General features: G+C 43.0%; 1 protein-coding gene across 1 annotated transcript in view; it reads left to right on the top strand.

The window, feature by feature from the left end:
* TRABD2B (TraB domain containing 2B) overlaps nucleotides 1–26,840 on the top strand; it is a 295,290-nt gene that overhangs the window by 228,120 nt on the left and 40,330 nt on the right. Inside the window, exon 5 of the mRNA XM_054834247.1 lies at nucleotides 21,551–21,641. Within this exon, the coding sequence (XP_054690222.1) occupies nucleotides 21,551–21,641 (91 nt within the window). The remainder of the gene's footprint in view (nucleotides 1–21,550; nucleotides 21,642–26,840) is intronic.

Below are 26,840 nucleotides of genomic sequence, written 5' to 3'. Positions count from 1 at the left end.
AGTAGCATTCTTACAAGTCATTTTCCAGCAGGCAAAACCTAAAATATTACAAAGAGAGAGTCAGAGGCCAGAAGAAACTCCAGCTGAGAGCTCAGAGCTGCTCCAATGCCAGAGCATCCATCTTTCAAAAGTTTAATGAGATAAGTTTCCATCAGGCGCTTTCACAACTGGGCCACCAGCAGTGGCCTTGGACATGGTGTCTTACTCCCCATGGCGTCTGGACAGCAGGAGCTGTGGTTCAGACCTCCATGAGAAAGCAGGATGGTGAAAATTTGTGAGAGCTAATTAAACGAGACAAGATTTTGCCTGGCAGGGAGTCATGCCAGATATACTACATCCCAGGAAACCATTTCAGGCTTTGCCATAAAGTACTTGTGGAGAAGAGAGCAGGATATCTTGCCAGACTTCACTTCAAATATAGCACTACAGCTTTTACTTTTATTTTTTGGAACTGGTATGGTCATAAATTATCTGCTTAGCATAAGGTTAAACACAGGACAGCGAGAGCTGTGAAGTCTCATAGATGAAAGGTCCCAGCAAAGTAGGGAAATGCTCATACATTGATGTTATCAGGCCATGCTTAAGCTGAGCATGCAAAGCATGCTCTGAGAGCTCAAGATATGACCATCAGTCTCAGGAGACCTATATTCAAATTCCTGCTCTGCTACTGCCTATCTGTTGGTCTTGGGACAAGTTTTTATCTTCTCTATACTTTGGATTCCCATTATTAAGGATGGTACAATTCCCTCCTCTGCTGCAAAAAGGCGTTGATGCAACGCTAATCTTTGGCAACTGCATTAAGGAGAGCAGCAGGGTTATAAGTAGTAATGTTGTCCTCCCATGGAGACATCCCCACCAGCAGGTTCTAGCTCTAACCTGGAGGCTGCAGTGTCCTGGGCAATCACCCTGGTGATGACTGGTAGGTGAAATGGCAGTTCATTTCTTTATGCAGACCCAGCCTCACATCCTGACTACAGAAGTGTTTGAAGTAGCATCATCAATCAAGCACAGGTGAAAGAACAAGCCATTAGCAGGAGTTTGGTCTCTGCCCAGACACCCCACCACACCCATGGTGTCAGCTCTACATTACCACAGAGGAAAACCAACTCCATGATGGCATAATCTGAGGAGCAGATTATGTTTCCTCAGAGCTCCTGGGGTACAGACCAGGCTTGCTCCAAACCTGGTCTCTGGGTTTGCATCTGCACTTGGGAAGTGAGAAGTGATGGGGTTTGCAATTTAGGTCCATTTGCAATGCCTGGCTGGATCTGTGACTTAAGGAGGATTCACATAAGGAATTCCTTGGCTCAGAGCTGAAGGTACAAAAAGATCTAGCTGATACTCAGGAATACTTCCATTGCGGTAGGCAGTAACTGAACTTTCCAGAAAAATGATGTTAATGCTAGTAGAGACTCTTAGGGTTAGATACTGCTTAGCTAAGATTGGGTCAGTTATATATTGAGGTTGGACTTGTGTAATCTGGATATTGTTTCTGTGCAGAACTGTATTTATCATGTTTCTCAGCTACCTCCAGCCTTTGGAGATCAGTGTGCATCCTAACTTTTTCTGTTAGAGACTCATAGTTGCCTTTATTGTTGTATTTTTTAGTTCACCCGTCTCTACATCACATATAATACTATTTAATTAAAGCCAGAGCTAAGGAGAGCCTCTTCCAGAGAAAGAAATTTGAATACTTCTGAGTACTTGAATATTTCTGAACTGTATTTCAGAGGGAGCAGTGAGCAGGTGTTGGGGAAAAAGAGAGATGAGTTCTGAGAATAAAAAAATAAAGAGCATTGGTCTGGGAGAGTAGTAGCTCACAGATGTGTTTGCTGATTCATTGGAAATTAAAAGCAGATATAACAGTTTGGGGAAAAATTTCTGCAACACCAGGTCTGCCTCTGTGTACGGTATTGTTCCCCAGTTCAGGAAGGAGAGATTTTTGATGTTGTATGCCTGTCCATTCTCATCCAGCCCAGATTTTAGTCTCTTGTGGGTAGACATCAGTCGTAAACAGATTGGAAAACTTAGACACTTTTCTTGGAAGGAAATGTAGGGGGTTTTTGTTGTGTGTTGCTTTTTTTTCAACACACCACTGATTTCAAAGCTGTGTGGTTTGGGCATCAGCCCAGAATTCTTGGTTTTCTATTCTCCTTGTTCATCTTATAAAGCATAAATATCGTATTTCGTCTACAGGAAAACAGATATATGTACTTGTGTATCTGTATTTATAATACATCTGCATTTGTGTGGATGTGGAACTGTTAATGTTGTGAGTTTTCAGAATCAGCGTACTGGATGCTGAATACAGCAAAACAGTGTTAGGTAAAAGGAGCTCAGTATTGGAAAGGAAACCAATCCATGTTGTGGCAATCCCATCCTCACGTCTTACCTCTGCCACCCCAGTGCCACGGGCTGGCAAGTGGTCTTTAATGCTGTTCATTAACTGCTGTCGGTTCGCACGGGCCACGGATGGCAGAAAGCCACAGCAGAGAAAACCAGGTGCTGGGGGAACTGTTGGCAGCTCAGGAGAAATTCTCAACCTCATGCATCAGCGCTGGCCGTTCCCCCACGCACCGTCAGGGGATGGTGAGGTCCTCTCTTTCATGGTGATTCAGGAGCCTTGGGCAGGGGCTGCAGTGACTAATGGTTCGGTAGCACGCTTTGCAAAGAGACTCCTTTTCTCTGATGTCCTGGCCAAATTATTTCCTGGAAAACTGGATGAGATGTGTTTCCCCTGCAATTCCAGATGCACAGAGTGTTCCTTGCTACTCGCTATCATAGACTGCCAACTAGTCAAAGTTAAGTTGCGCTGTCTTTTCTGTGATCAGATCAAGGAGTCTCTGAATATTTCAACTATAATACTGAAGTGTAGAGAATATAATGGAAAGGAAACTCAGTTTGCTACCACATAGTAGTACTGTACTTGCGATCTGTTGATAAAGTGTGTTGCATTTATTACTTACTGAAAGATAGTCTCACTCCTGTCTTCGTTTGCAAAATGTTGGCGAGAGCATATTGCAGTTCCCCGTAAAGAGTGAAAAAATTGTGGGATCTGATCTTTCCCGTAAATATAGTAATTACAGGAAAGGTCTATTTTCAAGAAAGAAGGAATAAACACGCAACTCGTTGAGTCTCAGCTGAAAACTGTGCTGAAAGAACTATCTTTCCTTCTTGACTGTTCTGTGCTCAGAGAGCTAGAGTTGGTCATCATCCAAATGGCAGTCAAGTGATCAGAAAATGGGATCGGTGAGTGATGGGGCAGAGGGTGCCCGAGCATGGGTGTAGCGTAACGCACAAGTGCAATGCAAACACTCTCACCAAGCTCTTGCACTCAGAGGTAGACTTCAGATAACGTGTTGACAGCATCAGTCAAAGAAAAATAACATTCTACCCAGTCTAGTGCATTTGACACTGTGTAGAAAATTGCTGAGGGGTTGTGAAAGGCGCTCTCTGTTGAAATGAAACGGTGTATATAACCTCTGCTTTCTGTGTGCAGTCGCAGTGACGGGATGAAAGGCATGGATGATAATACCAAAAGAAAATCCAAATCCAAGCAACTCTGGACGCAGCAGTAATGACACTGAAAAACAGTAGCTTAATACAGGTCATTGCTATAGGCATTTTACTTCTAAGCTTATAGTTCAAATCCTTCCCTTTCTCATGAGCAAGTCACGTTGCCTGTTGGTTCAGGCAAGGTTGTATGCAGTAGAAGCTCTGGGACAGCTATTGAGTTGTGTGGATTTAGGCTACTTAACAAAACAAGTATATTGTAGGTTGCCTGCAAGTCTGGGAAAATAATTATTTGTTGGTTCCAAAGTAACTGTGTTACTGACCAATGACAGGGTTTTCTGGAATAGGAACACTCCGTGTTTCAGTTACTTTAGTATAGCACCAGGATATATGGTTGGACTGTGGCTTTGAGAAACCACCACAGTATGAATAATTTTACTTTTTTTAAATTCCATGGCTGCGCATTAAACAGATTTTTGCAACCAATTCTGCTTTTTTCAGTGGGACAGCTTTCTAATTAGCTCACACTCATTAAGTAAGGGTCACAGAATTGAACCCTAATTTCTGTCCTTAAACTGCTTTGAGATCTTTGGGGGCTGCACATGAAATTATATTGCTATGTGTAGCGTACAGGGTGTTGTCAGTTGAAAGCTCCTCTGTGTTTCGTGCATCAAGCACTGTTCAGGCCAGCTGGCAGTTGGCTGAAGATAATGATACCAGGATAGGAAAGATGGTCAGACATTGCCAAAATTATTAAACGGCACATTTGCCTGCTGTACGCCAGATTTACTCTGCGCTGCCAGTACTGGTCTCTTGAGTAGAGATGGAAACATCTTCCAGCGTAGGTAATGTGGGTCACAGCTTTTCAGAGAGATACAGGCAATGGCTTCAGTCGGCATCAGGGTGTTTCCACCATGCTTTGTGTTGTTCAGTTAGTATTATTAGTAACAGCAGTAATATATGTGCTAGATGCACCAAAAATGATCAAGTCTGTGGCAAACCTGAAATGTGGATTTACTCTAAAGGGCATTGCCCTCAAAACATTTTGACATTTTGATGGGTTCTCTGTGGCTGTAGGCACTGAGAGCAGAGCAAGTGTAAGGCATTGGATGAGAGCTGGTTTTCACAGAGGAAAAATAGCTGTTTTCCACTGTTACGTTGACAATATGAGTTCCCAGTACTGGTTGTTAGAATAGTACTGCCAGCACAGTGAGAGAAACAGAGAGACAAGAGGGATCATGTTTCATGGGCCATAAACTGGGGCACACTAAAATAATCCTCTCAGATATGGTCAACTGAATATGAATCCGTGTAATCTTGAACACACTCTGCATGAACTCAGAATTAATCATCAGAAAAAATGAACCTGCGAACACAGAGCTAGATGTCAGGAGGAATATTTTGTTTTCATGGTGAAATATTCAAGATCAACTCACGGCATTGTCCTACAAAGAGCATCATAAAAACTAACCCAAAAGATGCCATTATGAATTATTTTCTGGGAGCCTGACTATCCCTTGCTCAGTATATTATGATGCCATATGGCATTTATTTTCCAAAGCGATTAGGGAATGCAAAGTCCATCATTAAATAAAGCCTAATTGGAAGACAGTGATTTTTTTTTTTTCCCTGACAGCAGCCTTGGGCCCTCTAGGACTGATACTTAGTAATCCTTTGAATTAGTACTTCAAACAATTTGAAAAGTGAGCTTCGGTTCTAATACCGACAAGTCTGCAGGTCTGAGGTCTACAAGCATGGAAAAAAAAGGTGTCTGTTGCTCCGGTGAGGCTCCTCATCCTGGATGTGGAGTCGATGATGAGCATTGTGGCAACGGTGGGAAAGGCAATGGTTACGGTATCCTGAAATTCATTCCACAGTTCAGTCGTCAGTAATTTTATCAATATACAGCCACGTAATGAGACAAATGTATCATCCCGGGAGGAAAGTGGATTATGCTTCTTTTAAAGATGGGGCAGCAGGGGCACAGACCAGTTACTTTGCAAGGAAATCGAGTGTTTCTTGAGAACAGCAGTCCCAATATCTCAATCACAAAGAAAATTTTTTCAAATGGAGTTTTGATTCCAATTTTTATTTTTTACATTTTTCCCAAAAAAGTAAGAGAAACTTTGGAGCGTTACTGTAGGATTCCCTAACCCTTGGTTCACTGTGACTTTGGATGTCTGGGACCACTGTACAGATCTCTGGACTTATCACCCTCTTTCTGGAGCCCCATCATAAAGGAATGAGAGACAGAGGGGAAACTGAGACTTCTTAATGTGCCTCAGGAATTCACGACAGATCTCGAATCTCTCTAGGAATGTTTTTCTTGTTTCACTCTATTGGGAATTGGCTCTGACATAGTAAAAAACATTTTCAGAACAAGTCTCTTTCATTTTCTTGGCCTCTCTATTGCTCTTGTCACTGACCCAAAGCCTTTTGATTTTTTTTTTCTTTTGACGTTCTTGAGCTAATTGGCCTCAATGAAAAGTGTTTTGTTTTCTGCAGAAACTTGGCTGTGAGAAAAAGTGTGGAGGTTGGGAGAAATGTGGGACAGGCCAGTGCCAAAGGGCTTATATAATAGCCCAGAATAGTCAGCCAAAATATAGTATGAGAGCTTTATAGGTGGAGTTCAGCGGGATGAAAAAATACTGCAGGATTTGGACACAAAAATGCCAATAGGACCGACAGTGAATTTCTTATTTCAGTCAAGGACAATCTCAGTCTCATCCAGTGAAGGGAGCAGATCATTATTGAAGCAGATAATTATTGGATGAATTCCTGCAAGAATGCATATTCTCTTAGTGCTTTTACTTAATAACATGGGCCTCTGTTTAGGCAAGAGGATCTTGTCTCCCATTGATGTTCTGCTCACCTCTAAATTCATGTGCTCAGTACTCTGGAGCTCTGTCATCTTCAAACCAGCTGAAAGTCAGGACCACAGATTGCATAGGAAATGCCTTCTAGGCATTTTTCTGTTGATTTCAGTGGGTTTCTGATCAGATTGGACACAAGGGGAAACTTTTAAGTGTTGTAACCAAGAATAAAGAGCAAGGCTGGACAGGAATGTAGCCCCAGAAGTGAATTTGAGTGCTTTGAGCTGAAGATAAATGGAAGCACAATTTCCTCATGTAGTTTTCTGTAGCATAAAGCTCTGATCAGCTCCCATGAATTCAATGGGAATCTCATTATTGACTTTAAGGGGAGAAGATAGGACTCTGTAAGGAGATTTTTGGCTCTGCCAAGTACCTGTCCTGGCCCAGTTCTCCATGGTCAGACACTGAGTTGGCCTTAGCGTGAACCACTTGTCCATGGGTATGTCCTTCACAGCTGGGGAAGTTCCCACCATGGTGCTCAGGCTTTATGGTACTGCCCATGGATCTCAAGGAAAAGAGAGGCTGAGGACCAGGAATTCACCCACATTTAGAGAGACCTGGGCTCAGTCTAAAGTGGTGGAAATTATTTGTGTCTTGTTTTTGTCGGCTGAACCAGATGATTGAAGGAGAAGTTATATTGGGTCAGTGCCGAACAAAAATGTTTTCATTTTCTCACCAAAACAAAAGCCTGGAAGAAAATTCAGGCTGTGCAAAGTGTTTAATTGTTTAATTTAATGTCCATGTTTGTGTTCTTTTTGAAATGAAATGTACATATATTACATTTCAGTAAATTATTTCTGAATGCTGTGAAATAAAACCATGATTATTTTTTTGGTTTTGTTTTGGAAACCGTATTTCAGTACTCTTAAATTCCTCATCAGTATTCCTCAGCATATGAATTTTTTGGCAAATAAATTACACACTCTAAACCATCCTCACCCCATATTCATACAGTTCCCAGCTCCTTCATGAACTCCTTGTTTAAGCCTGAGATCCATTGACTTATCTGTAGGACTGGTACGTCTACACAGACACGCAGCCTGAGCACACGCAGAGGCATAGCCGTACCCTTGGAATAACAGCCGCCACGGATGAGGAAGAGTGAAGTTGGGACTGCTCACTTTGTCCTTAAGGAAGCTTTCCTTTTCCAAAAGTCTTCATTGGGGAGAGGTTTTTTCTTCCTTTCTGCAAAATAAAATTTCAGTATTATATCTTCCTGTTTCTCTAAGTGATTTCTTTGTGTTCTGTCTTTTGTAATTTTTGGGCCAGTTGCAATGATGGTTTAAATCAGTGTGACTCAGCTAACACTATTTAGCTTTTAACCCATAATGCTTCAAAACACGCAAGCCCTGACTTATCTCAAGCAAATGATTGCTTCCCCCGGAGTCTGCTAAGGCTGCTGGTGTTATTAAAGTTAAGCAGGAGTCTCTGTGTTCTGCTGTGTTCAGGTTTAAACAGTAAGGTGATGACGCTTCCCTTTTACTTTTGTTTTTTCTTGGAGTTGTTCTCCTTCCTTTTGGTATGTGTGGTTTAAAAGCAGTCCATCATGTTGCAGACTCTATAAACTGTGGGTTGCTTAATTTGTGTGATTCGTAACACAAGGAAAAAAGAGCCATCATCGTTCCTGGTATTACATCCAGCTCTGTTAGCCAGAGCATTGACCTTGACCAGCTAATGATAGGTATTTAATATATGTGCATGTGTGTATATATAGATGTAAATATTCATTATGTGAGGTCTGAGATCGTAAGGGAATGCTGGCAGTGCCAAGTTTTGTTCGATGGTTCAGGCCTCCAGCTGTGCCAAACTCTGGGTTCCCTTAATGTACCATTAAAACAAAACCCAGGCTTTGCTTGAATGTCATCCAGCTTTATTAAGAGAAAGATCAAGCGTAATCTTATTAAGCTTGTCACTCAGAAACCATAAGGGCACAGGCTTGGTGTGTCTATTTGGTCCACATGTGCGAACAATTTTGCCTCCTGATAGTCAAACAGGGGCTGTTATTCTTTAATGAAGGCTATGAATAACAGAACTACAAATTACAATGCGAGCTTGGTGATGTGCGCGCACGCTCATGTGTTAACAGAAAGGGGGCGAAGGCGTAGATTGTTTGCTTGGACTTTAACGTATTCCTCAAGCCTGCTTCAACCCACGTAACCACAATGTTTTGCAAAATCTGTTGTGTATATTTTGAGGTTTCTGAACTTCCATAATAATTTACTCAACTTTTGGATGTGACCATGTGTCAGAGTGGACAGCCGTGTTGTGGAAAACTAACAGGATCACTGAACCTCCCACTTTTTGATTTCACTAGAAGTCTGCTCACTGGGCCAATATTATGAGAAAGATATTCAGATAAATTGTGCTTATCTTCATTGTTGCTCCTTTTCTCCAATGTTCACAGCTGGGCAGCAGGAGATAACAGTGAAAACCACTAGTGTTTATACCAGTGTAAAACCAGAGTAATGCAGTGGTGGTTCAAATCAAATATTTCTGCTTGCTCAAAATGTGGATGTATATAGAAAATCTGTGTGTTTATACATTTGTACAGAAAAAAACTAAATTGAAATTAGTCAGGATGTTTGGCCATGTGGCTGAGAATAGATCTGTGTGGGTGGAATTCACAAAGATAAATAGTAGCGAGGAATGTAGATACACATTTGATGGTCTAATTAGGAATAAATTTGTAATAAAAAGAATACTCCGCAGGCATAGCATGTACGAATTAGTACTTCAGGAATACAGCTTTCCATGACTTTTGGTTAATTAAATTTAACATCTGCAAGCAAGGTATCCTTTGCTCATGGGGATGTGGAGGCTTGATACAACTGTTTGCATGCACAAAGCAGCTTACAAATGGAAGTGTTTGCAGGATGGAGCTCGTCACTGTTGGGTTGTGACAGGCATGTCCAAGAGAAGTGGCATATGAGCTTGGGTGTGACCACTGTGTGTGACCACATTTACAGCTGAGAATCTCTGAAAACCACAGGACTGTTTCTGCTCTTTTCCCGCTAGACAGATGGTCTCTGACAGATAAGATTTACTGACCTTCCTAGTAGAGTCTTTGTCATAGCTGGCTAGGAACCCCGGCTCCTTCCACCACATGACCTTTAGCCAAAGGACTGTCCATCCTTCCCAAAGCATTTCTTCCTTCTGTTTTGCTTTTAAAGAAAGAAAAAGTAATAAAGACATAGCCAAGAAATATCCAAATGCTTTGACCATAGTACTTTTAAAGTGTCCTGTGGAGATCCTTTTTCTAATTTATACCAACATCCTTAGGGTCAAAGCTGATCTGATCTGTCATGCCCAGGCAGAGTTGATCCTGATTTATGACATTTAGAGGAACCAAAATGAGTACTTTCTAGTCCAGTTTTCTATTATTCCACAGCCTTGGGCATGCTTTGCACTTCAAAAGAGACTGATCTCCAGATGTAGGTACTCTAGATCTCTTCCCACACCACATGTATCTGAGGGTCTTGCAACACCATATTAAGCAGCTTAACAAGTGTCTGCGGTGTGTTCCTGCCTTCCTTCTCTCCTCTGGGGCAATAGCTCGTTGTTTTGATCTACCTTGTATTGTGGGTTTGCTTCGTGGTGTTACAGCAGGCATGAATCAAGCAGCAACCCTTGAGCTTGGAGTGGAAGGTGGGAAGTAAGTCCCAGTTTATATCTCCTGAAATGCCACAGCAACACCATCTGCACCTAGTGACCCTGAAAGGGTTTTCTTGACTCCTGGGGTTTCTTTCTCCTGCTTTCGCAGAGGGAAGGGCCTCAGCCTGTGGCCTCAAAGCACTCCTTGAAAAAAGTCCATTTCCTGCACTGGCGAGGCTCACCATGGTGGTGCAAAGGCATCGCTAGCTGAATTTAAAGGCTCAGGAAAATCTTTTAGGGCAGGTTTCCTCTGTGTGGTTGAGTGGATTTGGAGATGCCTGGTGTAGTTCAGAGGCAGCAAATGATCTGTATAACACAAAGCTGGTTTTGATGGAGATACCAGCTGAAACCTTTAAAGTCATGCAACTATGCTGAACTGCCCTTCAGCAGTGCCAGCTAAAACCACAGAGGAAAACTGCATGTCATTGCTTTTAATGCATGATCAAGGACAAGCACGGAAAGGTGCTTGCTGCAGTGTGTTCCGCTATGTGGCAGAAGAGAAGGGGTTGAGTCCAAACTGGAGACCAGGTTGGATGTGTCATGTGGATCTAGGGGCTGAGTGGGGCACATCTCAGCAAAACCAGAGGGCAGCTAGCAAGAAGAGGAGACAAGCATCTGGGCACAAGGGAGTTGGGGTCCATGAGCTCCATGGAGGCCTTGCCCTTAGATAGTGATGGAGACCTCAGTGCCATTGAGTGTGCCTTGCCTCCAGTTGTTTCACTGGTGGGGCAGCCTCCAAGGGCCACCGGCACTGTGTTGGTTAACTGAAAGAAAAGGCCATTTCCAGGCTTGGGTGACTTCACCCCACCTTATTCACAGCCTGATTTGTGAACTTTCTGCTGAGTTTTTCTGCAACAACAGTGACATCCAGTGGCCAGCTGGATTTTTCTGGGAAAAGCATGAAGCATCGACAGTCTATAGCAATGTGAAGCTTTTATATTTAAAAAGACAGTGACTAAGGAGGCTAGGTTTTGGTTTTCTTGAGGAATTTCCTTTTTAAAACAGTCTGGTAAAACGGCTTCTGTTTTCCTATGCCCGTAAACTTCAGGAGGCCAGCAATTAGCTGAGGACTGACTGTGTTTTGTGCTATGGCATCACCACGTTTTTCACTTGTGAGGCATCCACAGTCCAAATAAACCACCAGAAAGGGGCTCCTGGAAAAGATGAAGAAAACAGTGTGGTCTGTAAAATAGTTGACTGTGAGGTCAAAACCAGAAAGAGCGAGCAAGGATCCATGCCCTGTCAACTGGGAGCTTTGATTTGTGGTTTTCAAACTAATTTTCAAACAGAAAATGACAGCCTGTGTTGTAGTCTTTTGCAGCAATTTCACAGATTTGACAGACATTGCCCCCAACTAACTTTCCTGGAATGGTTTAATCTCACACTAGAGCAAGATTACAATGGGTTTTTAATTTGGTTTAGAGCTGTGCCTGTGCAAACTGGAGGAACTGGGGGGAGACTAATGAAATTGTCAGTGGACAGGTTCAGAACAAACATGGGGAAATGCTGTTTTACACCATGCATAATTACATTGCAGCTACAAGCTATTGTGGAAGCCAAATGCATACATGAGGCCAAAGAGGGATTAGACAAACTCAGTAGTCCAACTCTGGAAGTCACTTCACTTCTGATTCCCACAGCCTGCAATGATATATCGGTGTCCTCACCACTATATATTTCCTACAGAAAGCTGCTAACTACATCCTTATTACCTGCCAGAAGCCTTTGCCTAAGGCAGGCAAGGATGCTGCATTTCGTAGTACTGGCTGTGTCCTAAGGCTGAGGTCCCACAAGATCTGGTCCTTGCTGGGCCACACCTCAGAAATGTCTCCACAAGTTCAATGAGATACTCTGCATGCAAAGAGCTGTTTTGTTGACCAAGGAGCTTTCCAAGACTTGAAGCTGCCCTGAGCTCAGACTCCATCGAGTCATCATAGGTGTTTTAGTAACACGTTCACAGTTACCTTCTTTGCAAAGTACAAGAGTGGAGCAGGAAGGTGTGGAAACAAGTTTTCTCCCCCCCTACCCCAACCCTGGCCTGGCTTTGGCAAGCAGGTCCATGTGCATTCCAGACTAGTTCAGGATGGCTCGAGGGATTTGCGATGGGATATGAAACACTTCGCTCGGAGGCTACCTGCTTCGCGCCAGCTGTCGGGACTTTAGTGTGGCGGCTGTCCGGGAGGCCAGGTGGTGGCTTATGTGAAAAGATCTGGTAACTTTGGTTCAGATGGGAGTGTGTTGTCTACTTCAGCAAGGCTGCAAGCACACTAATGAGGCACCTTGGGCAAAAAATGAGACTGCATTTCCTTACTGATTTCCTCACTGCTTGAGGTGTTGATGATGCTCAGCAAACAATATTGTACATAAAGATAGTGCATTTCATACCAGGCCATCTATACTTAGGTGTTCTGGTGGTCCTAGCTGGTTGGGCCAGTCCCAGAGATGTCTCGGCACCCTGAGAAGACTTCTAGAGATGCTGGATTTTCTCTAGGTTTTCCTCAAACTCATCTCCTTGTCTCCTGCTGCAGTGCTGGGAATGTGTGAATTTCCCAAGATTTTATGTATTGGCCCTGTCCATTGGAGAGGATCACATGAGGGACACAGATGTGTTCCCTGTCACACAGCTCCATGATTGGCACACATCTCCAGTCACACCTTACATCACATCTCTGTGTAGAAAGGAGTGTTCCCAACAACATGATTCAGTGAGGAGCATGCACCTTAAAAAAAATTTTAAAAAGAAAAAAGAAAATCCCATGTAGTCATGGCATTCTGCTGTAGGGGAAAATGCCAGTCACCATCCTCCATGCAGTATCTCAGACTGAGCGAGCCCTGTCTTCACACAGTGTAAAACGTAGGGACAAAATAGCAGGCAAACCTTTACTCCAGTCCTACCCACAGAATTTTCCTCCTACAGATTTCTTGTCCTGGTAAGTTGTTCCTACTTATACCAGCAAAGACAAGAAATACATTTTGGGACATAAACAGTTCGAATCTATAGGCTTTGTTGTTTACCCCCCAAGGGACCTGTTCCTTAGCATTGTCAGGAAGGGATTGGATTCATCAGATCTCTGCCCTTTAAGCTTGAACCCTTGATATGTTATTTCTTCGTGAATATATACTGAAAGGGTCGTCCTCTGCTGGACCTTCTCTCTGTGGAAAACTCCTCTAATGCCATGTAAGTAAAGCTAGAATATGAAATAGCCCAAAAGGCCCCATAACCAACCAGGGCACATTGTCCAGCACAGATCAACACAGCTCCCCGTCCCTTGCAAACTCTGGCACAGGAAGAAAGGTGGGGGACAGGGCAGAAAAGGGAAGGATGGGGAGGAAAGATGGGCTCTGTGCAGAGTTCAGGAGCTGCTGGGCAGTGGTAGGGTAGCTTGGTGGGCCATCATGCCGTCCATGGCTGATAGATGCTGAGGCTAAAGGAGCTATTTAAACTCATGTGGTCAATGGAGAGAGAATTGCACAGAGGGCTTATGTTCTTCCCAAACCTGGTATTTGAAACGTTGGAATGAATTGCTCTGTGGAGTTGCCCATCCTCTTCAGTGACGCTGACCAGCTTAGACTAGTCACTTCATTTTGAAATGTCTGAGGCAGCTATGAACCCTGTTGTGTGTTGGTTTGACACAGCTCAGTTGTTGCTGTGGTCTAACACAGAGGCCAGAGGAGATGCTTGGGAGGTGACCTCACTTCAGTTCTCGCTTGTGTTGTTTTTCTTAACCTAAGTGAAACAGCTGGTTTAGACTTCAAGAAAAAAAGAAGTATTTCTATTGTTTTCCTCATCATATGTTTATGGCAAGCCTGCTAGGGAAGGTGTGCAAAGGCTTTGAAGAAAGCACAGAACTGAGTGGCTGAGCCCACGTGAAGGCACTGTATTGGGTCTGATAGCGAAGCTCTATGCCAGCATGGCACCAGTCCCAAACTGGTAAGCTTAGTCCCATCTCATGCTGAACCTGTTGAGGGCTCTGTGCATTGCACTCCAGGCCACTTCCAGAGAAGGATTTCCAGTGTGTGACATTCGAGTGCCTCCAGAACAGCTCCATGCCCTCACCAGGAGGGATGCTCAAGGGGACTAAGCAGCGAAAAGTGGAAGGGGAGAGAGACGAGGGGAGTTTATTATATTGAGGGGCAGTAAGAAAATCGAAGGCTATGGCGGTCTGTCTGTCCTTCAGACTGAGATCCTCTGAGTATGGCATTGCGCTGCAGGTCTCAGACACCCCGGGGAAATATGAATCTGTTCCATTACCCTGGCATCAGTCTGGAATAACCCACTCAACTTTTGGCCCCTTGTCACTCCTGTCTCCCCTTGCCCCCAGCTATGGTGTTGCCTTTCTCTAGAGTGTATTCTGTGAGTGCTCACGGTGAGAGGGGAGAGGGGTGATTACATGCAAACAAAGAATGAAGGAGAGCCGGTGGAGATTGCTGGACATTCAAATTGCTGCACATTTTGGCCTTTTATGTTTTATTGCTTTGCTTCCCGTGACTGTCCAAAAGTGGCTATGAGTCAGTTCCTCACAACTGCAGAGAATAACAACATCAAACAAGAGAGGGAAAATGATTTCTCCATCTGCCTTGGAGAAGGGGTGGCATGATGTAAGGAGGCTATGATGAAAGCCTACTTTACAAGACCATTGCACGTGGCTTGTACAAAGTATTTTTTAAGGCATGCTTTGGGCTCGGATACTCCTGCCAAACAGAGGAGGAAGAAAGCTCATTCCTGCATCCCCAGCTCTCCTCCCTAGCTTTTGGCATAATGCTGAAATTTCCAAGTGCAAAACCATGTCCTGCAGTGGAGCAAAAGCCAGCAACCTGGGGTGACAGACTTTTCTGAAGGGTGTGGTGCAGAGTTCCCGGCTTTGTCCCACCACCGGACACTCTCCTCTATGGCAAGGACCCTTGGAGTAGCATCAACAGACCTAGTAGGGGTGGTGTCTGAGGCTGCTGAGTTTCTGTGGGGTGCCAGTTCACTCACCCGTGAGATTGTCTCTCATAGCATCTATTGTCCATCATTTTGGGGCACTGTTACTGCCCGGGAGTTGCCCCAGGGCACTCTCAGTTCTGTGCTGGATCATTGAAAATCACTTTCTTTTTGTAAAGCCCACCCAGAGCTCTTGGTTTGAACCTGAATACCAGCTTCCAGGAAGCTTTTATTATATCTGGTTTGTCTGAGGTGTGGGTAGGGATGTATTTGGGATGCTGATACACTGCATGTCTCGTGCTCTGGCACGGAGTATGGCTCACATTGTTTCATACTAATTGGGGAGGTGGGGGGACAGTGGGATCCTTCCAACTGTTCCCAGTAAATTCCACTGCTGGATCCCCGCAAGCATTAATTTTGTTCATGCTATTAGTAAAATCTAAAATCAAAATTTTCAGGCAGTCCTAATACCATACTCATCACTAGATGTGCTGCATATCACGTGCCTAATCCGTTACCTGGTGTCATTCTTTATGATAAGAGACTACACATTAGAAGGGTACTCAGGCTTGAGGAAACTTTTAGATGCATCTAGATCCAACTTGCAAAAGCAAGATCCGTATGCAAATCCAACATTCGCTCCTTGTCAGGGTGCACTTCAGATACTAATTCAAGGCAATCTCTATCAGTAAAGTGAGATTTCAGGGAAGTAAGTGGTTTAGGAAGAGACAGGAGCAATCCTCTGGCAGCAGTAGCAGTCTAAATCTGAGTCGTCATAAGAAAAAAGTAAAAGAGTCTCCAATTTTTAAAGGATGATGTTCATTAGCAAAGAATGGCTGGGTGCAGGGATAGAAGCAGCTATGATGCTGGAGGAGGAGTGGAAGGGAATGAAAAATTTGGAGGGTTGATCCACAAAACTGGTTCCCTATGGTGGGTCTGGGACATCGGCCACGGCAGGAAATTGTAATGTGGGATGTCATGTGGTTCCCCCCAGTAAATTTACGCCATTACCCAGAGACCATTAGGTTAGAGTTGAGTGCTATAATGGAGAAATTAGCAAATCCAGATAAATTTCATTGCCTGAACTGTTTGCCTTAACTCCTTACTACAGCCTCTTCTTGACACAGTCATCATTCAACTTCCAAAATATTCAGTTCAGCTGTTCTCAGAATAAGAGAAATGGAGGCAGCAAGCAAAGGAACCAGAAGATATTTGCCCCAACTGTGAATGTGCAGCTTTTGACATTTGCATTTTTGCCCACGCTAATTCTTGTGAAACCTAACTACCATAAACACTCTGGTGGTGCCAAGAGGCTTGAAAATCAGCATCAAGAGAGGAGGAGGAATAGAGACTGCTGCCTCCTGATTGCAAAGCAGCCCGAGGTCTAAATGGCAACAAAACGTTATACATAACGTCTGATTCACTGTGTGGAGAATGTAAAGAATTGAGACCTCCTGACACAGTTTACATTGGCCCTTTTTATGACTAATTGTGCAGAAAATAGCTCTGCTTGTAGTGTGCATGGAAACAGTTCAGGTTTCTGCTGTGTGTCAGCTAATGGGCTAGCAAGGCTTTTTTAGCACAACTTCAAAGGGTCTGGCAATGGAGGTCCTTTGTGAGGGAATTATCTCCCGCTCCTTTGTACCCCTTTATCCTTCTAAGCTGTGGAACAAAGAATTGTGAAACGAAGAGACAAAGTAATTTGTAGTAGATCTCTAGACCTAGATAAAGTACATAACATCTGCTTAAACACATTTTTTCTGCTTCTATCATCAAAACAAGGTTATATTTTTCTGTGTAGGAACACCCAAGTTCATTTAACTGTTGAGGGATGCAACCATATGCTTAGATATGCTATTGATGGGGTCACCAAAATGCCTGAAATGGTAAAGGAGAGCTTTAGTTTCTGTGGTCAATTAGAAAATACATGACTGTGACTGTTAGAGTTGGCTGAGAAGTGTATTTCTCTCTACCTCAGGATATACCACTAAGAAAGGAAGAAAATACATTTTTTCAGCGGTGTGCATGAGTGTGCATGTGCACACTTTAAGGAAACCATGTATTTTTCACTTCTTAGTAAAAAAACAAAATGGTTTATTTTTTCTTTCTTCCAGTGAAAAATGAAACCTTGGGGAAATAAGGAAATGTATTACATGCATCTGCTTTGTGTAGTCCAAAGCACAGTTCTTAATTAAAAAAAAAAAATAACCCACACAAAAAAAAACCCAGCAGGGATGGAAGATATTAGATTAATGTTAGCAACCATGCTGTATAACGTGTTCGTCCAGTGTCTCCAGATCCTCTGTCTCGAAAAAACAAGACATGAGTGAAAGGAGAATAATCTTGGCCTCATCAAATTTAATGAAGAAACTCCCCTCAAGTGCAGTGAGCCACACTAGCCACTCCACTGTATTTGTGTTCAAACTGTGAAATGACTCTGTGTTTAGCACTGGGTCTTGTCCACAAGCAAATCCCATGAGTATCTCCTTATCCTTAGAGGGTGGAAGGACTGCATCCACACTTTTCCTTTTTTTTTTAAACTTAAACTGTTAGGAGACGCTGTACTGCATATCTCCATGTCCAAGTACAGACTTTCACTTCAAGTCCCTGTCTAGAAAATCTTTTATGTCTGCTTTCTCTGCTCTTCCCATACTTGCATGGATTTCCTGAGGCAGTTGGTGTTCCAATTTCTTGGATCCAGTTTTCATCGGTTGTCAAGGTAGATTTGCTTATTACTGCAGGAATAGTTTATTCAGGTTTAGACTGAAGAGGGAATAGTGATGGAGAACCAAGAGCATTCCTCTGTCTCTCTAATCTATCTGATATGTCTCTAGATTCACTAACTTTTCCATAGTTATACTTTCTTGAAATTTTTTTTTTAGATTAAAATTTCCAGGCCAGGAGGATAAATTTTTCAAAGTTTTTAGCAGAAACATACACACACACACACACACATATATACACATAAAGTTCATTTTTTCATATCTATAAATAGAAAATTAAATCCACTGATGTCAAAAAAACCCATGGCAATTATTATATATTCTGTTTGCACATATGGACAGCCAGAGGCAGAGATTTGATGTTTTTCACTGATCTAAATCAAACTGAGCTTAATTGTCTCTAATATACAGGTTAAATTGGTTTTCATTACATGCCATAAACTGTCAAAAGTATTACATTGCTGTCAATATCTAACTAGTGAATGCTTATCTCAAGTTGTATGTGACCAAGGAGAGTCATTTTTTATGTAAGAAATTTCTCATATAGAAAATTTTCATGGACTTTAACACTGGGAAGGATAATTATGATGGACTTAGCAGCAGGAGGCAAGCTAAGACATTTCTTCCAGGAATTCTTTAACCCTGGAAGTACAGCAATGACATGAGGGTGTTTTCATGTTTCACTTCACCCACCTGCACTGGACCTCCCAAGGGCCATCTTTTTCCCTCAAACCTTCCTCTTCCACGTATCTCTGATCCTGTGGAGCTCCTTGCCAAGGGATGTTGTGGATCACTGTTGGGAAGATGTCTGTGCTGGGTGGGAAGGCTGCTGGTTTGAGCATGCATACTTTCCATTTTTCCATCACTGAGGTAGAGCATGACTTCAAATTGCTTGTACTGTACATAATGAGATAATGAGTTGGCCACAACAACATTACTGTGACGTAAAATAAACAGGTGGATACCAAAAAGGTAAAGCTTTGCAAAGACCTGCTCATGCTATTTCCTAGTGGTTGTTAAAGCTTCAGGAGAATTATTTGGGGGTCAGCTTGAAGTTGTTCTTTGGTTTTGATGTTTTGTTTTGTTTTCTCTTGGTTGAACTGCAGCAATGAAAATACTTTAGCATGTGTTAAATTGTGGTTCTCAAATGAAATAACTATGTTCACATTCAAGTTTTTTATGAAGATTTTCATTTATTCAGGGATTTGGAGTTGGGCAGTGGTTCTTTTTATGGAACCTGGTATTCCTTCATGTTAGGAAAGGCAAAATTAAAGAAATAAGCCTTGGAGCAGAGGGTAAGGAGATTTGTGATATGGAAATTCAGTTCCTGGTCTCAGAAGAGGCCCTGGAGATATCCATTCCCTGCACAGGTAGGGTTCAGCTTGGCAGGAACCACCTCTTCCCCATAACTCCGGTCCAAATCCAACAGAAACTCCAGGATAGATGGAGGACAGCTCCCAAGAGAAAGGGGTATGGCAGAGGACTGAACGGCTCAGGGTGACTTACCCTGTGGAAACACGCATCTCGCCACACTTACGTTGTTCTGCCATCCTGCACAGCAGATCACCAGTCCAACAAGCTAGCAGCTTTCATCATGGCCTCCACACAGAGAGCAGGAATGGAAAGTCCAGGAGGTATTTCGGTCACCTTTCGGTCTTCATCCATCACTTGAAGGGGCTGACAGGCTTTGGTCAGGAGCTGATGGTCCTGACATTTTGTGGATTAGGAATAGTTGCATAGTTACTTTTTTCCTGGGTTTAAAGTGGTTAAAATTGGCTTATTTTGTACTGTTGTGATATCAAATATTTACTGGATTCAGGACGATTGTTTACATTAAAAAAATCTCTTGGCGTTTAAGACTCCCATTCAGGAAAAGTAGAGTGTTGTACCACGGACTCAGAAACATCTCTGACTTTGACACCTTTGACTTTGGTTCCTCAATATCACTTTGCCAGTGACAGAATGGGGACCTTTGTTTGCCTTGGCCACTGCATAAAAAACCAGGATATGATCAAATCCAGTTAATCACTCACAAATGTCTCATTTCTTGAATCTCTGAGGGTGTGTAACACATTTTTGGGACTGCTCTCTGCTCTTTTGGCTTTTGTTGTAAGTAAGTTAGGGGAAAATCAAATTTTGAATATTCTTAAAAGGAAGTGGAGGAATCCTGGAACACACTAGGGCTCTGCAAATGTACACTTAATGGTTTAAAGAAATTTCTTTTGGCTAAAAGCTCTTACTAGTGCTTGCAAGTTGCACTAAAAGCCATACAACTACATCATTCCTACAACTGATGCGAATTAGCACCCTTGTTGGCAGTGTAAGCAGAGAGATGCAGGCTCAGTGAATACTGGGGACTGAATTACTGTCACATTCATAGCGACTTTGTGCAGTATGGGTGAAGAGTCCTAGGAGTGACTCTGCTGATGGTTACACCAGCTCCTTACACAGTGGCATGCATGGAGAGAGCCTCGGGCATGTCCTGCCTGCCTGGTTTTTTCTGTGCAAAGCATTTGGCTCTGCTATGGAACCGGGCAGTTACAGACATCTCCTGCAAGCACTTACGCTGTGCCTGAGGCAAGCACACACTCTCCACGCGGCAGCAAACCAGAGGAGTGCATTTTTGCACATGGTGGAACTCCCTGCTGCAAGGGGCAAAAAGTACACGGAGGCAGAGGCTTGAGCACATTTGTGGTGAATTGGTCTATTCAGAGCTAGCAGTGAGACACGATGACCTGGGTGTAAATGGGGGTCACCCAGCCATGCAGAGCTGGAAGCTAATGGACATAATGGGGGAGGATTGTTCTGTCCTTTTCTGGTGTTATTCATGTATATATTTATGTACCTTTAACATTCACCACAGGCCACAGTTGGAGACGGGTTACTGGGCTACGTGAACTTTAATAAACCTGTTAGTGGAGTTCTTGCATCCTTACTTCATACCTCTAACCCATCCCGAAAACAATGTGGGACTCTGACAATAAGTTGAAAGCTTTGGAGGGATTACACTGCCTTATTGAGTCCATACCCAAAGGCCTTTGAGGGCTCCCATTGACTCCGGTGGGATTTGGTTCAGACCTCAAGTGTATAGGACTGCCTTAAGTAAACTCTTTCAAGGCCCATGCATGCTGCAATACTTATTGGGCTCTTTGTTACTTCTTTGAATAGGAATGCGACCCTTACACTTCTAGTGAAGAGCCCTGATTTACAGGACTAAATCTTCATGGTTTTTGGAGAGATAAGGTTACCATCCCAGCTCCTCCCAACCCTGCCGTGCAGGTGGCTGAGCAGTTGGTGAAGCAATTCCTGAATCACTGCCATTTTAGGCAGATAAGCACGGAGCAAACAGCACAGCAGCTTCAGAGCCTCTTCATAAGCAGATGTCCATGAATGATGATGGACAGGGTGGACATCTGGGGTTGTAAGTTGTTCCAATTCATCAGTCAAAGCCCTAGTAATATTCTTTTTGCCACTGCAGGGTCATTCTGATATCCGTGTTAGAAGTTTCAGTCTGTGCACATAATAAAAATGGCCACAGTGGAAGACGAGACTAGCAATTCATCTAGGTTTTCTTTTATCCACCCAGTCCCTTGGCCATGTGAGGGGAGGGAGGGGTAAATAAGATGGAAGGACGTATTGGGCTGTATGCTCTCTCTTCCCCTGGCCATTGCCAAAGGGTGCAGTGGGCTACGTGGTGAATAGTTGAGTCTGAATTCCAGCAAATTACCTAATGTGCCTTTCTTGCTTTTGGAGCTGGTCTAGCTTCTGGTCACCTTGCCTCCCAAACCTGTTGTTTCAACAGAGGAAACTCAAGTGAGCGAGAGGAGCAGTTTGATTGACAGTGCTATTTTCTACCTGTATTTTAGGTCACTTCCTGGGTAACAACACTGTGATTGATGTACTGAGACAAGCAGGATTTGAAGTGGAGCACACCCCTCCTGGACAACCAATTGGAAAGTAAGCAGCTGCCCACAGATTATTAATCACTTTCTCTCCTTTTCTTTTTTCTTTCCCTTTTTCTGTGACTAAGCAAGATTATTGCATTAGTATAGGAGGTAGGTTGAGGGGGTGAGGAACCTCCCTTTCCCACTCAAGTTCCAGACAAAAAGTGCATTGTAAAGCATCCGTTGTGTGAGTTTGGAAACATATGGAGCCTCAGTGGCTGTTTTTTTCACTTGGGGATGTTATTCATATCACAGCTGCTTCACTCTACCAGATCAGAAGTGCCACAGTTTCTTTCTGTTTTCAAGAAACATCTCGTTCAGCTCATTTTACCCCATAGCAGTTTTGTCTTTTTCTTTCCATGGGGTTTTAGTTGCTCCTCCGTTGCAGGGCAGTAGACTGCCACCAACTTCATTTTTCAGGCCTGTCAGGCTGCTCTTCTTCAGGTAGAATTTCAGTTTTGCTTGAAGGACCAGATTCAATGTAGCAGATGCACCTTGGAAAGTGTGGTGAGTAGGTAAAAAGCGATTCAATATTCCCTGAGCTTCTCCATCTATCTAATCAAGTAAAGCAGGCAAGAAGGATTGATTACCAAGTTCTTGGCAATATTCATTAGCGTAAGATAAAATATGGCACAAAATTCTCCTCAGTTGGTAAAAGACACTTCCTTCTTCCCCTAGACTTTTCTCTTTCCTGGCCATTTAGGCGAGGTCTCTGTCTAAAGAGATCATAGACAATATAACTAGGAGGGATGGTGAGAGACCATCTAGCTTTGCAAAGCTAGCCTTTCCCCTGCATTCTGCAGATAAAAACTGGCCGAGATTGCTCTGTCATAGGATTGTTATCCTCATTAGGAGAAAGTGTTAGGAGCATGCTCCTGTCCCTGGTGGGCAGACATGACATGGTCCAAATATGAGGTGAGTTTCAATATGGAGGATTAATCGCAGGGCTAGTAGACCATGTCTGAAAAAGCTATGTTTAATATAGTTGGAAAATCTGGCTGATCTAACCTTGTTTGTGAAACATCCGCAATGATTCATATAGAATATAATATGGCTCCACTGTACATAAGTGTCTTTGACAGAGCATTTATCCTAAATGCTTCTTGGAATATGTTGAGCAATAAAAGCACAGTCTTAAATAACAATGGGGAAAAGAAGAAGAAAAAGCTATCAAACATAAGGAAGAGCATAGAGGAGGTTTAAGAAGCACTTTGGCAGAGGGAGAAAAATCAACATGGCACAGGGAAGAGCATTAAACACTGTAACTGATTGGAGCTGGAAATTTTTGCTAAAATCAACAAAAATGTGTCTAAAAATACATCAAATCAGAAAAACCAAGCGATCTATAGGAAAACAGCTGAAGTATACCATTCCTAGATTTCTGACAAAGAAACTTTCCTCTCAGGGAAGCAGGCACTTTCCTCAGCAATTTTCATTTAGTTGAAAGTATCATCTTCCCCAAGAAAAGTATTTCAACTGGAAATTGTGAAACTATTAATTTATTGGCTGTTTGCAAGCCCTTGAGAAGAAAGAAAGATACAGTAGTGTGAGAGATGTCCAAGAATAGTCTCTGCTCTTTATGGTTTTGGGATATGTCTATACATGTCATCACAGACTTGAAATAATGCGATGGGGCAGGAAACTTGAAACAAAGCCACTGCTTAATGTTGACTTATTTGCAATATGGGGCACCCCTGTGTATGCATTCCCCTGCCTTGGCAGCAGTGTCTCTTGTTCATGACGTCTTCCCTAAAATTGTCAGTCCCTGGGGGAAACATACTTGAAAGCAAATGGACTTGGACTGCTGCCTAGAACAATGCATATGTCCTCAGCTGAATTATCCTACACTTGGTAGCTTCTGTTCTCACCTCCAGACCGGAGCGTTGGGCAGGTTGGTCCCTTTGTCTGGACTAGTACCCTAAATCCAGTGGGTCTGTTCTGAACGTTGAACTACAAAACTTTATTACAGTGTATACTGTTGTGCATGAGTACCGGATTGAGTTGAGAGAGAGCATATGGTTGCACTCCATAAAGATTAGATGCTTTGTATGTTTTCCTATGGTCTGATGATCCAGGCGGATCAGCCAGCCTTAGATGAGACAACAGAAAGGAAAAATAAATGGCATGGTAAAGAAATCCAGAGTTGCCACTAAATTGCATTGCTCAAGGTGCAGAAACAGTAGAAGATTATAGAAAGTCTAAACAGAGTTTAAATATATTCACAGGAAACAGCTTGCTCCTTTTAGAAAAAAAGAAACTCCCAGACCTGCACATCAGGGACTGTATTTTCGTTGTCCTACAGCTGGGGCCATAGCCATCAGAAGTGCTTGGGGCTCCCCCTTAGAAACAAGAAGGCTGGTGCAAACCATTTTGTCTCTCTTTTTCAGAATAACTTGTATTTTGTAATTTCTGGGCGAGCTGCAAAAGACAGCCTGGTCAAACACAATTATGAAAAATGTTGATGGCATATTCAGAAAGCACAGCCCATTAATTGTTGTGATGCTGGGGCTACGTTGCTGTAGTTGAGAGCCTTAAGGAACCTTGCGTTTTTGTCTACCCTTCTTTTTTTGCTCTCCTCTTTCCTTTTAAAAAGGTGAAATAAAAAGATTTGAAAACAGTTAGAAAGGCCCAGAAGAGGAACCATTTCAGGGTAGTGGCTATACTAACCACATCTATACATAGAATAAACAAGTAGAAAGTCAACAAATTTTGCACTGCTTGCAAGCAGAAATTGTTTTATGGATCATAGAGATGCAGGTGTTTTCATCTTGATTCTTGTGGAGCCATACATGAAATGAGGTATTTCTGTCGTCTGCTGAAACCCAAAAGAGGCATTTCTGCTTTTCTTCCAAATAAGTTGTATGAGGGAGTCAAGCCCACTGCACTGAATTCTGGCACTGACAATTGAAAAATTGGATAGTGTTCAGGGAAGATCAGCTGGACTCTAATGTAGAGATTGGTGGGGGTGGACAGCACATGGAAAAGATGCAAGGGTTGGAAAAAACTGAAGCAGCTGCATGCTTATGTTTTGGCCAAGGGAATTCAAAAACAGAATTGTCGTGGATGGATTGTGCCCAAAAGGACCTAAAGAAACAATTTGAGCTGGCACATAGGAATGTTTGGAGGTATATCATATTGAAACTGAGGGTGGTTTTGGCTGAATATCAACGATTTCTTGATAGTAAGTTGCAGGACAGTCTTTCTCAGGTTAAGTCAAAAGCCCCATTATTTGAAACAATTAATTTCAGCAAAACATTCATGCTACATCCTACCTACTACCAATGCTGCCTTGCTGAAAAAATAAATACTATTTTTCTTTAATATCTCTATTCCTCGAATAGTATGATTGTTATGATTGAAATGATTAGTAGTCTGAGCTTTATTGTTCGATAATAATGAAGCAGTGGTGTCATAAATAGATGGGATAGTCTGGTACTGATGTTTCAGCTCTGCCATTCATTTCAGTTTCAGAAAGGACAAGAGAATATTTTTTCAGAAAATAACTAGTACTGTTCCTGTGTATCAGAAGAGCCTTGGGAAGAGTGGAACAGGAGAAAGACCAAAACTGGTTCTGCTTCCAGTTACATACAGGCTGGGTAAAGCCAGAAGATTGTTGGCTTCCTTTCATCCAGAATGCTAAGCATGTGTTGTTAAATGGCTACTCTTTAAGCTGACCAAAATGAATACCTAGAGTCTCACGTTTCTGTTGTGTCGTGACAAGCACAAATTTGAGCCAAGTTCTTCCTTTCTTAAGGTACTGGGAAAAAGTAAAGTGAGACCTTGGCAGGCTAGAAGAGATAGCCAAGAGATGGAGGGGTTCGATGGCTCCAGAATCAATGAACTGGCAAATAAAAGTTCATATACAGTACATTTAGCTGGTGTGGAGATATTTGGGAGCTCTCACCGACTGGATTTCTGAAATCCCCTAGCTCCTGTTGATCTGCTTGGTTGCCCCGTGCTGGATTTCCTCAGCCTCTTCTAGAATCCCACCAGCTGACTATTGAAAATACCTTCTTTAAAGCTCGATCCCTTTCTGTAAAGGAAATCTTGTTGTACTCAGCATGCAGAACAATGCCATAAACACTTGAGAACTCAAGCCTCACATTGCCTTCATTTGTTTATTTTGTTGCCTGAGGGAAAGTGTCCTGAATATGTTTGCCTGACAGCCTTCAACAGCATTTGTATTTGCTTCTTATTTTGCTGGCTGTCCTCCTTGTCCCAAATAAAGGCATTGGAAAATGAATGACTGGATCAATATCTCATTGCTTTGCCCTGAGATAAGAAAGGCAACTTTTTTTCTCAGTGGGGCTTCTGCCAGTTGGCCGTCCCTACCCCTCTCTGTCTTCAGAAAGCAGGGCTGTGCACTTGGGGTGGGGAGAGAGGAGGAGATAGGAGGAACTTTCCCTTCAGATGGATTCCAGTGACTTGAGCAGATAAAGGGCCACAGCTGCTTCACATTTAATTGGAAACAGCCAAATTGCAAGATCAATCCCGGAAGCACCTGTGTCCATGATGACTCTATTGTTACTGGGTTCTCAGAATCGGCTCTGACCTTCTGCCGCGCACCAAGCCCTGGCGTACTGCATACTATTTCCTCGGCCGGAAAAACACACAGCAATGCTCATTTCCATCAGACTGCTCTTTCTGACATTATGCTCAATGCTACCTTCTTTCAGAATGGGAGATCTCAGCACAAGCTTTTATTTCTGCCTATTTGAGAATTTATTGTAAGCTCTCAGAGCTCTAGTGTGGAAATTAATTACCCTTCCTCCTTATGTTTGAACTTCCTGGCCCAGTCGAAGCAACGTGTCTTTGCTGTTGTAGCTTATTCTTTTCCTTCTTTCTGAAGCAAAGAGCTTACTCCTTCACCTTTTCCTATAGCATCCTGCAGATGTGACCCTGGCTCCCCTGCTTAGCATTGTCTCATGGCGGAAGTTTCTTTGCTCCACTATGAATGCGTTCTTCTTCCCCACGGGATGGAAGCATACACCCAATCTACACAGTGATGCAGCCTTTTCACTCGATCAGGATCCATAACCTTCAAGAAGTGATGTGCAGAGATGGGAAAATGCTTGACATGACATTCCCCACAGCCCCAAATTTGGTAAAAGTGCCACTTCAACAGATTGCGTGCCAGAAACTTACAGATGCCATCAGGAGTCTCCCAGCAGTGGCCACATTCCTTGGGATGCCCAAGCGACCTGGGCTTTCT

This window comes from Grus americana, chromosome 8, assembly GCF_028858705.1.
Source record: "Grus americana isolate bGruAme1 chromosome 8, bGruAme1.mat, whole genome shotgun sequence".
Lineage (NCBI taxonomy): Eukaryota > Metazoa > Chordata > Aves > Gruiformes > Gruidae > Grus > Grus americana.
This window is presented reverse-complemented; position numbering and strand designations above follow the sequence as displayed.